The following is a 17,140-nucleotide window of genomic DNA, read 5'->3' on the forward strand; positions in this document are numbered from 1 at the left end:
GCCAAATGTGGTGGCTCACACCTGTAATCCCAGCACTTTGGGAGGCCAAGGCAAGCAGATTCCTTGAGCACAGGAGTTTGAGACCAGCCTAGGCAACATAGTGAAACTCAGTCTCTACAAAAAATACAAAAATTAGCCAGGCACGGTGAGGTGTTCCTGTAGTCCCAGCTACTTTGAAAGTTGAGGTGGGAGGATGGCTTGAGGCCAGGAGGCCAAGGTTGCAGCGAGCTGAGATCACACTACTGTACTTTAGCCTGGGCAATAGAGCCAGACCCTGTCTCAAAAAATAAAAATAAAAAAAAAAGATCAGTCATGCATTTTCAATTGTCGAAGTCAGGTAATATGGACAAGGAAGTTCATTATATGCTATTTTCTCTTTTTTTGTATATGTATGGGTTTTCTATTGCTGCTGTCTCAAATTACCAAAAATTTGGTGGCACAGAACAACACAAATTTATCATTTTATAGTTTCGTAAGTTAGAACTCAGGCTTAGGTCTTACTGCATTAAAATCAAAGTTATCACCAAGGCTGCATTCCTCTCTGGAGGCTCCAGAAGAGAATATATTTCCTTGTCTTTTAAAATTCTAGAAGCCACCCAAATTCTTTGACTTAGCCCTCTTCCTCCATATTCAAAGTCAGCTATGTTACATCTCTCTGCCCCTGCTTCCCTAATCACCATCTCTTTCTCTGATCCTCTTCCCTCTCCCTCTTCCACTTCCAAGGACCCTTATGATTATATTGGGCCCACTCAGATCATCCAGGGTAACCTCCCATTTCAAGGTCCTTAACATTAATCACATCAGCAAAGTCTCTTTTGCCATGTAAGGTAACACAGATTCCAATGATTAGGACATGAACATGTTTAAAGGATCATTTTTTCTGTCTACCACAGTAGACAGAATTTTTTAAAAATAATAGAAACTCACAACAGGCAAAGTTGTCATGTTACTATAAATACTCATCTTAATAAACTTCATGGCTAGTAAACAAACATTCCAAAAAAAACCTATCTGATAAAATCTTTTTTTTATTTTTTATATCTGATCAGATTTTAAAGTAAGTCAACTAATGAAGGTCATGAATTTTCTTTTTTGCAACATTTTATTTTGACATAATCTCAAATTCATGGAAACATTCCAAAAATAGTATTCCCATACACCTTTACCCACATTAACCACTTGTTTACATCTTCTTCCATTTCCCTCTCTCCCCCTTCGCTCTTTCTGTGTATATGTGTACACACACACGTGAGAGTAAACTGCAGACACTATGCTCCTTTGCCTCTAAATACTTCAAGTGTTTCCAAAGACTCTCTTCCATAATCACAGAAAAATTACCAAAATTGATCATTTAATACTGGTACAATACTAGTATCTAATCCGCAGTCTATGTTCAAATTTGGTCACTTATCCCAATAATGTCTGTTATAGATTTTTCCCCAAATCAGGATCCAATCCTAGATCACACATTACATCTAGTCACTACGTTCCTTCAGTTTCCTTTAATCGCTAACTTTATTTATCGTTTCTGGTCTTGAAATTTCAAAATTACAGGCCAGTTATTTTGCTGAATATCCCTCAATCTGGATTTCTCTGATATTTCCCTATGATTAGTTTCAGATGGTGAATTTGGGGCAAGAATACAGCAGTTCATCATATTAGGAGGCACATAGTATCAGTTTGTTCCATTACTAGAGGTATTAACTTTGATCGCTGATTAAGGTGGTGTCTGCCAAAGTATTTTTCCCTTTGTCATTTTTTTAAGTATGTTGTGAGGAGATACTTGAGTATATTCAAATATCCTATTTCCTCGTTGAACATTTACCCACTAGTTTCGGCATCCACTGAGACTCTCTAACACCATCATTACTTCCATTTCTATGCTTCAGCATTCCACTATAAGGAAGAGCTTACTCTTCATTTATTTATTTATTCATTTATTTTCATATATTAGTATGGATTCCAACTCCTATATTATTCAATGGGTTATAATCCATTAGTATATTTCTTTGATGTTCAATTTGTCCCAGATTTTGTATTTATCAGACCAATCAAGTAAAAACCACTGAAGTCACCAAAGCAATACTTTCTCACTATAGGTTAATTCAATCTAAGATAAGAAATAATTTAAGTACAAAAGGTTAAGAATGTAATAGACAAAGTAAAAAGATGGCAGAGTTGACTGCTAAGCCTAATACTTTTAGGCTTCTCATGTTACCTTGCTTAAAATTGCTGTATAACTTCAAAAATGCCCACTTCAGTTTTAAAAATTAAAATGTTTAATTTATTTATAGAATTAAAAGAAAAAATAGTAAATCAGAGTTTTTGTCTGGAATTAGTCCTCAGACGCTACATCAAAAAACAAATCTTGGCTGGGCATGGTGGCTCACGCCTGGAATTCCAACACTGTGGGACACCAAGGCAGGCGGATAACCTGAGATCAGGAGTTCATGACCAGCCTGGCCAACATAGTGAAACCCCAACTCTACTGAAAATACAAAAATTGTGTGGCAATTTTTGTATTTTCAGTAGATACAGGTGTGGCAGCGGGCGCCTTTAGTCCCAGCTACTCCAGAGGCCGAAACAGGAGAATCGCCTGAACCCAGGAGGCAGAGGTTGCAGTGAGCCAGGATCGTGCCACTGCACTCCAGCCTGAGTGACAGAGCAAGACTCCATCTCAAAAATAATAAATGAATAAATAAATAAATATTGGCTGGGCTCTAGTGTGGGCGAGAGAGCGAGACTTCGCCTTAAAAAAAAAAAAAAAAAGAAGGCCGGGCGCGGTGGCTCAAGCCTGTAATCCCAGCACTTTGGGAGGCCGAGACGGGCGGATCACGAGGTCAGGAGATCGAGACCATCGTGGCTAACACGGTGAGACCCCGTCTCTACTAAAAAATACAAAAAACTAGCCGGGCGAGGTGGCGGGCGCCTGTAGTCCCAGCTACTCGGGAGGCTGAGGCAGGAGAATGGCGTAAACCCGGGAGGCGGAGCTTGCAGAGAGCTGAGATCCGGCCACTGCACTCCAGCCTGGGCCACAGAGCGAGACTCTGTCTCAAAAAAAAAAAAGAGAGTTCTCCAAAGAGATACACAAATGGGTAATAAGCACACATAAAAGTGCTCCATATCAGCTATCAGAGAAATGCAAAGCAAAACCACAGTGAGGTACTACTTCACTCACTAGTATGGCCGTCATCAAAAAGATAGTAAGTGTTGGTAGGGATTTGGAAAAATTAAAACCTTCATATACTGATGGTAAGAATGAATGGTGCAGTCAGCTTGGAAAAGAGTCTGTCAGTTCATTAAGAGGTTAAACATAGAATTATCATATGATCCAGCAATTCTACTCCTAGGAGTACACTCAAGAGAAATGAAAACATGGCCAAGTATGGTGGCTCACGTCTGTAATCCCAACACTTTGGGAGGCTGAGGAGAGGACTGCTTGAGTTCAGGACTTAGAGACCAGCCTGGGCAACAAAGGCAGAACCCATCTCTATAAAAAAATTGAAAATTAGCCAGGTATGATGGCACATGCCTGTGGTCCCAGCTACTAAGGGAGACAGAGGTGGGAGGATCACTTGAGCCTAGTAGGTGGAGGCTGCAGTGAGCCATGATGGTGCCACCGCACCCCAGCCTAGGCAACAGGGCAAGACCCTATAGAAAGGAGGGGAGAGGAGAGGGAGAGGAGAGGGAAAGGACAGGGAGAGGAGAGGGAGAGGAGAGGGAGAGGAGAGGGAGAGGAGAGGGAGAGGAGAGGAAGAGGAGGGAAGGAAGGAAGGAAGGAAGGAAGGAAGGAAGGAAGGAAGGGGGGAAGGAGGGAGAAATGAAAACACATATCCACACAAAAATTTATACACAAACGTTCATGAGCATTATTCATAATTGCTAAAAAGTGGAAACAACCCAAATGACCATTAACTAAAGAATGAATAAAATGTGGTATATTAAAACAAGATTATTCAGTGTGGTAGGCAGAATAATGGCTCCCAAAGATGTCCACACCCTAATCCCCAGAATCTGTGAATGTATTGTTATGTGGTAAAAAGGACTTTGCAGATGTGATTAAGGACCAGGACCTTGAAATGGAGAGATGATCCTGGATTACGCAGTTGGGCCTAACCTAATCAAATGAGTTCTAGCTGCAGAAAACCAAAGAGAAGAAAACATGAGAACTCAAACATGCTTCCCTGACTGTGAAAAAGGAAGAAGGGCGCCACGAGCCAAGGAATGTGGTGATCTGCAGAAGCTGGAAAAGGCTAGGGAACAGATTTCCTCTAAAATCTCCAGAAATGAATGTAGGCCCCTTGCCAACACCTTGATCTTAGATCTGTGTTGAACTTTTGACCTACAGAACTATAAGATAATTCATTTGTGTTGTTTTAAGCTATTAGATTTGTGGTAATTTGTTTCAGTGGTAAAAGAAAACTGATATTTCGGCAATAAGAAATAAATTACTGATAAAAAGTTTCTTTTGGTGTCATGAAAATGGTCTAAAATTGACTGTGGAGATGGTTGCACAATTCTGTGAACATACTAGAAACCACTGAGTTGTAGTAAGTATGGTATTTAAGTTATATCTGTATTAGTCAGTTTGCATTGCTATAAAGGAATATCTGAGGCTGGGTAATTTATAAAGAAAAGAGGTTTATTTTGGCTCACAGTTCTGCAGGCTGTACAGGAAGCATGGTGCCAGCTTCTGCTTCTGATGAGGGCCTCCAGAAGCTTATAATCAGGGTAGAAGGTAAAGGGGGAACCTGAAGGCCGGGCGCGGTGGCTCACGCCTGTAATCCCAGCATTCTGAGAGGCCGAGACGGGCGGATCACGAGGTCAGGAGATCGAGACCATCCTGGCTAACACGGTGAAACCCCATCTCTACTAAAAAATACAAAAAACTAGCTGGGCGTGGTGGCCGGCCACTGCACTCCAGCCTGGGCAACAGCGTGAGACTCTGTCTCCAAAAAAAAAAAAAAAAAAAAAAAAAGTGGGGGGGAACCTGTGTCTCAATGGCAAGAGGGAGAGCAAGAGAGGGAGTGGGGAGATGCCACACTCTTTTTTATCATGTGAACTCAGTGAGAACTCACTCATTACCATGAAAACAACACAAAGCCATTTATGAAGGAACCATCCCGTATGACCCAAATATCTCCCATTAGGACAACCTCAAACACTGGAGGTCATATTTCAACATGAGATTCTGAAGGGACAAATATCCAAACTCTATCAATACCTAAATAAAGCTGTATTTTAAAAAGGAAAGAAAGAAAAACCTTATTAAGAAAAAAAAGCCTATGTTTTCTCCTTACAGTGTGCCAGAATTTTTACATTGGTAAGTGCTAAACAATCTACTTGGTAAAGAAATATAGGATAAAACAAACACATACAGACCAAAAAAGCAGAGTCAAAAATTAGAAGGTTTTTTCAACAAAAAAAGATACCATTAAAAACCAGGCAAAGGCCTTAAATAGACATTTTTCCAAAGATATATAAATGGCCAATAAGCACATGAAAAGATGCTCAGCACCACTAGTAATTAAGGAAATACAAATCAGAACCACAGTGAAATACCACTTCGCACCTACTGAGATGCCAATAATAAAACAATTTTTTAAATGGAAAATAACAAGTACTCCTGGGGATGTAGATACTACAACCATCACACATTCCTGGTGGAGATGTAAAATGGTACAGCTATGAAAAACTGTTTGATGGTTCATCAGACAGCTAAACACAGAATTACCACATTACCTAGCAAATTCATTTCTAGTTATAACCCAAAAGAACTAAAACAGGAACACAAACAGAAACTTGGATGCCAATGTTCACAGCAGCATTATTCACCATAGCCAAAAGGTGGAAACTGCCCAAGCATGCATCAGATAGATTAATGGATGGATAAACAAAATGTGGTAAAACCACATAATGATTATTCAACCATACAAACAAATTTAAGTTCTGATACACGCTACAACATGGATGAACCTTGAAAACATTACGCTAATGGAAATAAGCCAGACACAAAAGGACAAATATTGTGTGATTCCACTTCCATGAGGTACCTAGGGCAGTCAGATTTATAGAGACAGAAAGTACAATAGTGGTTACCAGGAGCTGAGTGGAGAGAACAGGGAGTTAATGTTTAATGGGTACAGAGTTTCTGTTTGGGGTAATGAAAAAGTTTTGGAAACAGATTGTGGTGATGGTTACACAACAGTGTGAAAGTTATTAATGCCACTTAATTGTACACTTAAAAATGGTAAGATGGCAAATTTTACGTTATATATGCTTAATCACAATAAAAAAGAAGAGGGAAAAAATTAATAGACTTTAATCCCTATAGCATAAAAGGATCAGGGAATTGCAGAGTAGTAGGTAGCGTGAATTCTCCATTTTATATGCCTTCTTTATACTTTATATACCTTTCATATATACTAACACCTTTGATCTTAGGCCTAAGACCAAAACAATCCTTTTTCTTAATAGTAAATGAGACACATTAAAACTGCTTCCAGTATTCACTCTTTTTTTTTTTAAGGGAGGATGGAATCTTGCTCTGTCACCCAGGTTGGAGTACAGTGGCATGATCTCAGCTCACTGTAACCTCCACCTCCTGGGTTCCAGCAATTCTCCTGCCTCAGCCTCTGGAGTAGCTGGGATTACAGGCGTGCACCACCATGCCCGGCTAGTTTTTGTATTTTTAGTAGAGACGGAGTTTCACCATGTTAACCAGGCTGGTCTCAAACTCCTGACCTCAGATGATCTGCCTGTCTTGGCCTCCCAAAGTGCTGCGATTACAGGCGTGAGCCACCGCACCCAGCCAGTATTCACTTTTTATAGATAAAAATGAGAACAAATGTTTGGAATAGTGATACAAATCATTATGTGTCTTTTCTCTTTAAATCACCTTAAAGAAGTTTTCACTTACTTATGTACTAACTTTAAAAAGAACACCGATTAGAATCTCCACCCCTTCCCTCAAAGAGGTACTTACCATCACCAAAAGTTTATTTTATAGACCCAAGTACATGTTATTCCACTGACTGATTGAATGAGACAGGGTCTTGCTGTGTTGCCCAGGCTGCAGTGCAGTGGCACAATCACAGCTCACTGCAGCCTCGACCTCCCAGGCTCAAGTGATCCTTCCACCTCAGCCTCCTGAGTAGCTGATACTCCAGGTGCACACCACCACACCCCGCTAAATTTTTATTTTTTGTAGAGACGGTATCTCACTATGTTACCCAGGCAGGTCTTGACGTCCTTAGCTCAAGTGATCCTCCTGCCTCTGCCTCCCAAGGTGCTGGGATTACAGGCATGAGCCACTGTGCCCATCCTGTTATTCCTTTTAAAAAAAAATTATGTAATCTTCATTTCCAAGGTTTTCAGAAGATGTGTTCAGAGATACTGAAAATTCCAACAGGCAGAAAATACTGTTAACTCTTTAAATGGCATTTTCTTAAACATACATGCTTTTCTATATTATCTATATTATAAGCCCTGTTTTGTCTTACCTCAAATAGTTTTATATCTGGATTCAGTTTTGTAATCTCTTCATTCAGACCTGGATTACTTCTTCCTGGAGGTATAAATTTTGGTTTTTTGAAGGAATTTCCCTGCAACTGACTTGGCGCTGCAGATCGTCTCATATTCAGCAGTGGTGACCTGAAAAATACCCAAAACAGTAACTATCTATGAATCTAATTACAATCACCCCCAAATATAAAAATAGCTCAAAACTACAACTGAGATGCAGCAGGAACCCCTCTTAGGGGCCTGCCTGGCCCCCCAAGCATAGAAACAAAGGAAAATCTTCAGTTCCTTCAAAGGAACTTCCAGGCACCTAGCTAGCCCTGAGAAGTATATGAGCAATATGATTAGCAAGAAGGTAATAGCTTAAAATAATGGTGAGGGAAGTTAGAGTGACAAAATGTTTGGTTCCCTATAGAAACTAAAGGTAACATCTTAACATATGTCCTTGAGTTGTTTTTCAGAAATCCAGAACCCCACCAAATGCGTCTACTGACACACACACCCCACATTAGGGGAAAAAGGACTGAACTCTGCTATTCTTTTTTCTAAATTTCTTATTCAGAGGCCTGCTGACCCCAAGTTTTTAGACAAAGCTTCACTTCCTTAACCAATCCCAAATCAGAGAATCTTTTAATACACCTGTGACTCGTAAGCCCCCACTTCAAGATGTCTCGCCTTTTTAGGCCAAATCAATGATGCACTCATTTATGACTTTGCCTGTAACCTCTGCCTCCCCATCTTTAAAAATGCTTGCATGTAAGCCATCACAGAGTTTGAGTCTTAACCATTAGTTGCCCACTTCTCCTCGCTTGGCACCCTGCAATAAATGTCTCACTTTCTCTTGCTGCAAATCCCAATGTCTGCAGACAGCTTTGCTGTGCCAGGCAGGTAGACTCAAGTTTGGTGTGGTAATACAGCCATGACATATGTAAAAAGGTAAAAGGGGCCGACGTGGTGTCTCATGCATGTAATCCCAGTACTTTGGGAGGATGAGGCAGGAGGATGAGGCGGGAAGATCCCTTGAACCTAGGAGCTTTGTCTCTATTAAAAATAAAAATTAAAAGAAAAAAGATAAGAGGAGCTTGGTGGTGCATGCCTGTAGTCTCAGCTACTCGGGAGGCTGAGCTGAGGGGGTCCCTTGAGGTCAGGAGTTCAAAACCAGTCTGGGCAACATAGCGGCAAGACTTCAACTGAAAAAAACAAAAATAAAACATAAGAGAATAAGCCTGAGAAAACAACTTCAGGCTGGGCAAAGTGGCCCACATCCTTAATCCCAGCATCTTGGGAGGCCAAAGTGGGAGGATCGCTTGAGCCCAAAAGAGCCCATCTCTTGTTTTTTTTTGTTCTAAAGAAAAAGAAAACAAGTTCAATAGCTAATAAGATTTTATTTTTCATCAAGGGCTACTGAAAATAATTTAAGATTTAAATTGAACGGTGATATGGTTTGGCTGTAACCCTACCCCAATCTCACCTTGAACTGTAATAATCCCCACGTCAAGGCCAGGGCCTATTCTCATGGTAGTGAGTAAGTCTCACGGGATCCTATGATTTTATAAATGGGAGTTCCCCTGCACAAACTCTCTTGCCTGCTCCCATGTAAGATGTGGCTTGCTTCTCCTTTGCCTTCTGCCATAATTGTGAGGCCTCCTCAGTCATGTGGAACTGTGAGTCCATTAAACCTCTTTCCTTAAATTACCCAGTCTCAAGTATGTTTTTATTAGCAGTGTGAGAACAGACTAATACAAATGGTGTAAATTTAAGTATATGTCAATTTATCAAAAATTTAAGTATAATCATGGTATCTTCTTTAAAGCAATTTAAATAAAAATTTCAAAATATAAGGAAATACAATTCACATACAAATATCAAACATGTTGCTTTTTTTCTATTCCACTAATCCATAAACCACATGAGGGTAGCAATCTCATGCTTGTTTTCTCCACCAGTAATCACTATAATGTGTCTGGCAACAGTGACAGATACATTAACATCACTAACAAATATTTTGAATGAATGAAATCTGATAATTTAAAAGATATTTTTATAATTCAATTTGTTTTTACTATCCTATTTCATTTGAAAACAGTGGAATTTTTAAAAATATAAATCAAGAGACTAGAACCAGGTTTCCCAACTTTTGCTCAATCTTATTTCTATGAGGACTGGATAGGGGAACAGACAGAAAACAAGGACATTACATACATACATCATGTTTCTGAAATGGATAGTAGCAAGTACTCCAATTCAAAACAATACCACAAAACACTATTTAACATAAGCCATCAGCAAGGATGAACATGACTACCAACGTTATCTGTTTCACCCAGAAATTCCAATTCTGGCAACTTAACCTAAGGAACTATCAGAGATAATACTAAGTAACCATATATAAGAATAATCAGCTGGGCAGGACACAGTGGCTCGAGTGTAATCCCAGCACTTCAGGAGGCCAAGGCAGGTGGATCACCTGAGGTCGGGAGTTTGAGACCAGTCAGGCCAACACGGCGAAACCCCGTCTCTACTAAAAATATAAAAATTTGAGGCCGGGTGCAGTGGCTCACACCTGTAATCCCAGTACTTTGGGAGGCTAAGCTGAGCAGATCATGTGAGGTGAGGAGTTCAAGACCAACCTGACCAACATGGAGAAACCCTGTTTCTATTAAAAATACAAAATTAGCCAGGCGTGGTGGTGCGTGCCTGTAATCCCAGCTACTCGGGAGGCTGAGGCAGGAGAATCACTTGAACCCAGGAGGTAGAGGTTGTGGTGAGCTGAGATAGCGCCATTGCACTCCAGCCTGGGCAACTAGAGCGAAACTTCGTCTAAAAAAAAAAATTAGCCAAGTGTGGTGGTACATGCCTGTTATCTCAGCTACTCAGAAGGCTGAAGCATGAGCATCGCTTGAACCTGGGAGGCAGAGGTTGCAGTGAGCCAAGATTGCACCACTGTACTCCAGCCTGGGTGACAGAGCGAGACTCTGTCTCAAAGAAAACAAAGAAAGAAAAAACAATAATCATGCTAGTATTAATTACAGTAGGGGGAAAAAGGAAAAAGAATGTCTATAATGAAGTACAAGATAAATTATGGTACACCCACACAACAGAACACACTGTCTTCATACACCACCAAAATTGAGTCAGTACTATTCCCCAAGCTAGCCATGTTCTCTTTTTCTCTAGGCTTTGAACAAACTTTCTCTTATATAATGTTGGGAATGCTTTTTCCGACTTTTCTTTGCCTGATTAATTCTACCTTATCCTCTAGAAGTCTTAACCATGAGCCCTCTTCATCTCCTCCCAAAGACTGGACTGGAGGACCTTTCTGCATATGCACTACCCAAGCACTTTTCATACTGCAATGAAATTTGCCCTATCATTCCCCCTGAGCTATTAACTCAGGCATGAAATCTTACATACAATTCATCACTATATTGCCAGTACCAAATACGCAGAAGGAGTTCAGTATTTGTTATGTGAACGATACCATTAATTGGGGCGGGGAGGGGGCAGGGAACAACACTTTAAAAAAATGTTTAATGACATGAGAAATATTTTTTGATAAATCAAAGGAAAAATGGCGACAAAACATGTCCAGTCTCATTCTAATTTTTAAAAAGAAAAGAAAAAGAAAAAGGATAACACGTATATGTACATTTAAAAGACTAGAAAGCAAACGAGCATGAGAGAACTTGTTTGAAGTGACAGAAATAATCTATATAAGATTGTAGTGTGGTTACAGGAGTATATATACATCTGTATATCAAAACATCAAAATGTACACATCTAACTGCACACTGTAAATTATACTGCTATAAAGTAGATATATATGTCATATATTAAAATACACAATTGTTTTTTAAAAACTAGAAAAACACATGCCACAATATTAACTGTAATTATTTCTAGGTCTGGTTAGAATAACCAGTAATTTTTATTCTATTCTGAGTTATTTTCTGTATATTTCAAATTTTTTACAATGAAAATATTACCTTTGTAATAGGGAAAAGTATCATGAATTAGATTTTTTAAATTACCATATTTCATCAAATCTAAAATGCCATCAATTGTAAGATATACTCTTGGTTGTTAGTCCATATAAAAGAAATGTTTAAAAGTAAATATTTTAAAAATAAAAATTTTTTTAGTTGTAAGATGTACCATTATTTTATGTATCCAAGAAAAAAAGTGTAGCCAATTAAACTATGATACACTATCATTGATGGTTAGACATTTCCTAATTTCATCAATGTTAAAATGATGAAACATGTAAATATTTGATATATAACCAGCCTTTACATAGTTTGAGGAATGAGTAGTAGAGGTCACTCTCTTCCATTTCTTATTCAACAACAAAATAGATCTCTATTAGTATAATCTTTAATCTTAGAGCAAATTATGAAACAGATGGTTTTTGACTGCTTTAGAAGCAGTATTTGCCAATGCCAGAAGTAAATACAAATTCTGGCCAAACAAGTCATGCCAAAATAACTTCATTAAACTAATTTCCTTTTTATAATGGGTAAGCAGAATACTACAGGTCTCTAAAAATATAATTGACACAAGTTTGAAATTGATTAATGGCAACTGTCACAAAAGGACATGGATGTTAGGCCTTGCATTTAGACTCAGTTACTTAATGGTCAAAGGAAATAGAACAATAGAAGCTGAAATTTAAAACTAAAGATTTTAGTGACTATAGTTCAACTGAAATAAGATAATGAGCCTTCTTAAACTAACAAATTCTAGAGAGCATTAATAAAAATATGATGTCCACATCATTCTGTTCTCTACATTAATCAGACTCCCTTTAATACTGTGAAAATTCTGACACTTTTTCAAAAGGAACACTTAAAAAAATACAGTAGTTAGAAACATCAACAGTAGAAATGAAGGAAACCAGAGTGTAGTTCAGATTCTGCTATTTCAGGGATGCTTAACTTTGGGGAAGCTATTTAACTCTCTAGACACCAATTTTCTCATTTATAAAATAAAGAATGAACTAGATGCTAAAATTTCTTTCAACACTAAATGTGAAGAATTACTACCCTAAACCCTTCTACATCTAATACATGATTTCTGATTTTTCAACCTTCCTATTTTGTAAACTAATAAAAATGATAATGCAAGCATACAAGCATCATCACAGAGCAGTGATTAAGAAAACAGACTGACTCTGGAGCCAGCCAGGCTGCCTGGCTAGAATCCAAACTGTGCTATTTACATATGACCTTAGGCACCCATCAAGACATTTAATTTGTTGATGCATTTCAAAGTAAAATGCAGAAATCAGTACATTTCCCCCCAAAAGAGTACTGCACCCTTATAGCTTTTTAAACTAGTTCTGTATGTTCATGTTGTCCTGTCCATAATAAATTAATTAATTAATTAGTGCTGTCTGAGCCCTTTTCCCAGGTCCTAGAAATAAAGCCATTTGGTAGCCCTGATGTGATGCTACAACTTCTATAACACCTATTAGCTTCAGTCCTTCCAAGTAAAATGGTAAGGCCAGGCTGACAACTGCAATACACCAGATAGCCACAAGTACTTGGCACTACACTGTGGTAAATAAGAACACAACTTTGAAAGCAAATGCCTGAATATAAATACTGACACTTCCCAATGGTCTTGCACAGTTTACTTAGGCTCCATGTGTCTCAGTTTCCTCATCTTTAAGAGGGGGTACCATAATCATACTTACACACCGAACTGTTGGGAGGATTAAATGAAATATGTAAAGCACTTAAAACAAAACTTGACACATAAGCACTCAATGTTATCTGTAATATTACTATCTATAATTAGTATTATTGGAGAATAGAAATGACGAAGGTCCTGTGGGGGAGATACAAAAGGGGTAGTTCAACATACAGGACAATGACCAGAATCTTTGGGTTCGTCTGGGCTTTAAAGAGAGGTATGTGCAACCATCAAACGTCTGGGATGCAAGAATGTAAGTAAACCAACTCTACCAAGAACCAGCAACAGTCTTTCCCTGCTGTTTCTGCTTTTCGACTTCCAACTACATAAAGTAGTAATTATCTCACTTCATGCCTTAAGTTGCTCCTTTGAGACTGCGGCTATACAGATGGTTCCTAATTTAGGACGGTTTCACTTAGAATTCTTCAACTTTTAAGAAAGCCATAAGCATTTAGTAGAAACTGTGCAAGTAACCACATAACTGTCTGTGGTCATGATTTTGCCCAACTGTAGATTAAGGTAAGTGTTCTGAGTATGTTTAAGGTAGGCATGAAATCATGTCCTTTACAGCAACATGGGTGCAGCTGGAGGCTATTACCCAAAGCGAATTAAAGCAGAAACAGAAAATCAAATATTGCATGTTCTCACTTATAAATGGGAGCTAAACACTGGGCATTCATGAACATAAAGATGGCAACAATAGACAGTGGCGACAACTAGAAGGGGGAGGAAAGGAGGAGCAAGGGTTCAAAAACTATTGGGTACTATGCTCACTACCTGGGTGACAGGATCAATCGTATCCAAACCTCAGCACCACGTAATATACCGATGCAACAAACCTGCACATGTACCCCCAAATATAAAATAAACCGCTGAAAATTAATTTTTTTGATAACAAAAGTAGGCTAGGCCAAGCTTAAATACTCAGTAGGTTAGCTGTTTTAAATCCATTTTCGACTTAGGATATTTTCAACTCCGTAGTAAGTCGAGAAGCATCTGTACCTACCTAGAAAATCTTTCATAAGGTAATCGATTAAAAGATTTTAAGGAAATACAAGAAAAACCTGACCAGCGAGGAGGTAAAAGTCCCTAAAGAAGGCGTACCGACACTCTCCAGGGCGTTCGCGGAGCCTTCACCCCCTGGTGCTGGGGAAGGGGCTTCCCAGTGCAGGAGTGAGGGAGAGACCCAAACGCCACAGAAGCCTGAGCAAAGCGACAGCAGGGGCGGCCCCAGGGGCCACAGCCCAGAACCATCCCTCGCACACAAACGCACACCTCTACACCCCCACCACCCGCCCTTCGCTCCTAGCCCCCCGGGGCCAGCAGCCAGGGCGTCCTTCGCACTTCAGACCAAAGTTGCAGGCCCGCAGGAGGCCACTTCGGTCGCTCCTGCCTCCTTCCCTCCCTCCTCCCTCGGAGGCCTGCTCCGGCGCCACTCCCTGCTTTGTCCCGCACGAGCCTACAGGCTGTCGCGGCCTCCCGAGCTTCCCCCTCCAGGACGCACCGGCGAAAATCTGACAGAAACCACTGGCCCTGCAAAGAAGCACTTCTGGTAACCAGCGCTCCCCTCGCCACCGGAGAAGCTCAAGGCTCCCGCCTCGGCGAAGCCAATCGCGGACGAGCCCGGTGCGCGTGCGCACTACCTAGCCGCTGCACTGTCCAGTCCTGCCCTACTCTGATTGGACGACTCTATTGCATCACTGCGCATGTACCTTTGCGTTTCCCTTTAAAGGCTTCCAAGTTTGATTCAAGTTTACGGTTCAATTAAAAAAATACCGGTTTCGTGCCTACTTTCAGACACAGTGTAGATGCCGAGACTACAGATCTCACCATCTGCGTGGATAAGTAATAAATAAGGTATGATTCGGTGTGTGCGATAATAGAAATGCGTGCATCGCAGAGGTATACGATATCCTATTGGTTATTCATTAATCCGAAAAAACATTGACCTAGTGTTGCCTGCAGGATAATTTTCAAACTTTGTTAGGTTCTGGGAATATAGAAATGAATATGTGATTATTAGGCTCTCAGAAAAGGGAAGCCGCCCCCGGACTTGGAAAAGCATTAAAGGATATTAAATAGGAAAGTTACATCATTCAATGAGTATTTGCTTAGCACCTTCTAAGTGCTAGGCGATGACACAGTCAGCTATCCCTGAAAAATGGTATTAGAAAGGCTAATCTGAAAGGATAGAGAATGGCTAAAGGTTGTTTACTGAGTTTTATCCAACAGTTTGACAAAAAGTAAAAGCTAAAAAATATCAAGGGTGAAATGAAGATGTGAAACAGTGAGAACTCTTGGGCTGCTGGTAGGAGTGTAAATAGGTACAGCTATTTAAAAGAGTAATTTGAGGCTGGGAGCGGTGGCTCAAGCCTGTAATCCCAGAATTTTGGGAGGCCGAGGGGGGCAGATCACTTGAGGTCAGCAGTTCGAGACCAGCCAGGCCAACATGGTGAAACCCGGTCTCTACTAAAAATATAGCTGGTTTTGGTGGGGCGCGCCTGTAATCCCAGCTACTCAGCAGACTAAGGCGGGAGAATCGCTTGAACCCGGGAGGTGGAGGCTGCAGTGAACTGAGATGGCACCACTGCACTCCAGCCTGGGTAGCAGAGAGAGACCCTGTTTCAAAAAAAAAAAAAAAAGAAGAATGTGCTTAAGGAGCTTTTATCCTGGGGACTTTTTCCAGTCATAAAGAGCACCTCATAGGTTGAGTTGTGCTTTTGGCAGCTCCCGGAGCCAGGGTTACAAGAATTTGAAATGGGGACCTACCAAGGTTGGGCACCTTGGTAAACTGCACCCCCGTCGTCTTTGGACTGGGACACGTAAAGAGTAAGGGTAACCAGAAAACAAGCTAGCTCTCGTAGTGTCTGCAGCCTACCTTAATATCATCTGGGAAGTTCAGAAAATCTAAAACAGATTGGCTAAAGGTGGCCGGGACATTCCTCTTGCAGATTTGCGTCTGGTTTGCTTGTTCACTTCAGATCATTACTCACATATCAAGTAGTCAAAGGGCCTTATCTGACAGTCTGTTACTCTCTTGTCTCATCTTCTATCTCCCTTACCCTGTTTTATAGATTTTCATCACACTTTCCATTCCCTAACATACACTTACTTGTTTATTGTTTTTCTACTACTCTCAGAATATAAGCTACATGAGGGCAAGATCTTTGCTTTATTCTCTGCTGTACCCATGTGTTTAGAACAGTACTAGTCTTTTTTGCTTTGTTTTGTTTTGTTTTTTGAGACGGAGTCTCACTCTATCACCCAACTGGAGTGCAGTGGCATGATCTTGACTCACTGCAACCTCTGCCTCCTGGGTTAAAGCGATTCTTCTGCCTCAGCCTCCCGAGCAGCTGGGACTACAGGCATGAACCTCCACGCCTGGCTAATTTTTTTGTATTTTTGGTAGAGACGGGGTTTCACCATATTGGCCAGGCTGGTCTCAAACTCCTGACCTCGTGATCCACCCACCTCGGCCTCCCAAAGTGCTGAGATTACAGGCGTGAGCCACTGCGCCCAGCCAGAACAGTACTAGTCTTACAGACTGCACTCAAAAAATATTTGTTTATATTTATTTGGAGGCCAAGGCAGGAGGATTGCTTGAGGCCAGGAGTTTGAGAAAAGACCAGCCTGGGCAACATAGTGAGACACTGCCTCTTAAGAAAAGAAAGGGCCGGGCGCGGTGGCTCAAGCCTGTAATCCCAGCACTTTGGGAGGCCGAGACGGGCGGATCACGAGGTCAGGAGATCGAGACCATCCTGGCTAACACAGTGAAACCCCGTCTCTATTAAGAAATACAAAAAACTAGCCGGGCGAGGTGGCGGGCGTCTGTAGTCCCAGCTACTCAGGAGGCTGAGGCCGGAGAATGGCGTGAACCCGGGAGGCGGAGCTTGCAGTGAGCTGAGATCCGGCCACTGCACTCCAG

At 40.7% G+C, this 17,140-nt stretch overlaps 1 protein-coding gene across 2 annotated transcripts in view; it reads right to left on the reverse strand.

The window, feature by feature from the left end:
• The window catches only part of RAD54B (RAD54 homolog B), a 99,832-nt gene extending 84,991 nt beyond the window's left edge, over window positions 1-14,841 (reverse strand). The window contains exons 1-2 of one of the 2 annotated variants that reach the window (XM_025393996.1): window positions 14,720-14,834; window positions 7,503-7,653 (exon numbers count right to left, since the gene is read on the reverse strand). In XM_025393996.1, the coding sequence (XP_025249781.1) occupies window positions 7,503-7,637 (135 nt within the window). In that variant the 5' untranslated portion in view covers window positions 7,638-7,653; window positions 14,720-14,834. Of the gene's footprint in view, window positions 1-7,502; window positions 7,654-14,719 lie in introns of both variants that reach the window. The other variant, XM_025393999.1, reaches the window with a different exon arrangement.
• Window positions 14,842-17,140: the final 2,299 nt, after the last annotated feature.

This window comes from Theropithecus gelada, chromosome 8 (genome assembly GCF_003255815.1).
Source record: "Theropithecus gelada isolate Dixy chromosome 8, Tgel_1.0, whole genome shotgun sequence".
Classification (NCBI taxonomy): Eukaryota; Metazoa; Chordata; class Mammalia; order Primates; family Cercopithecidae; genus Theropithecus; species Theropithecus gelada.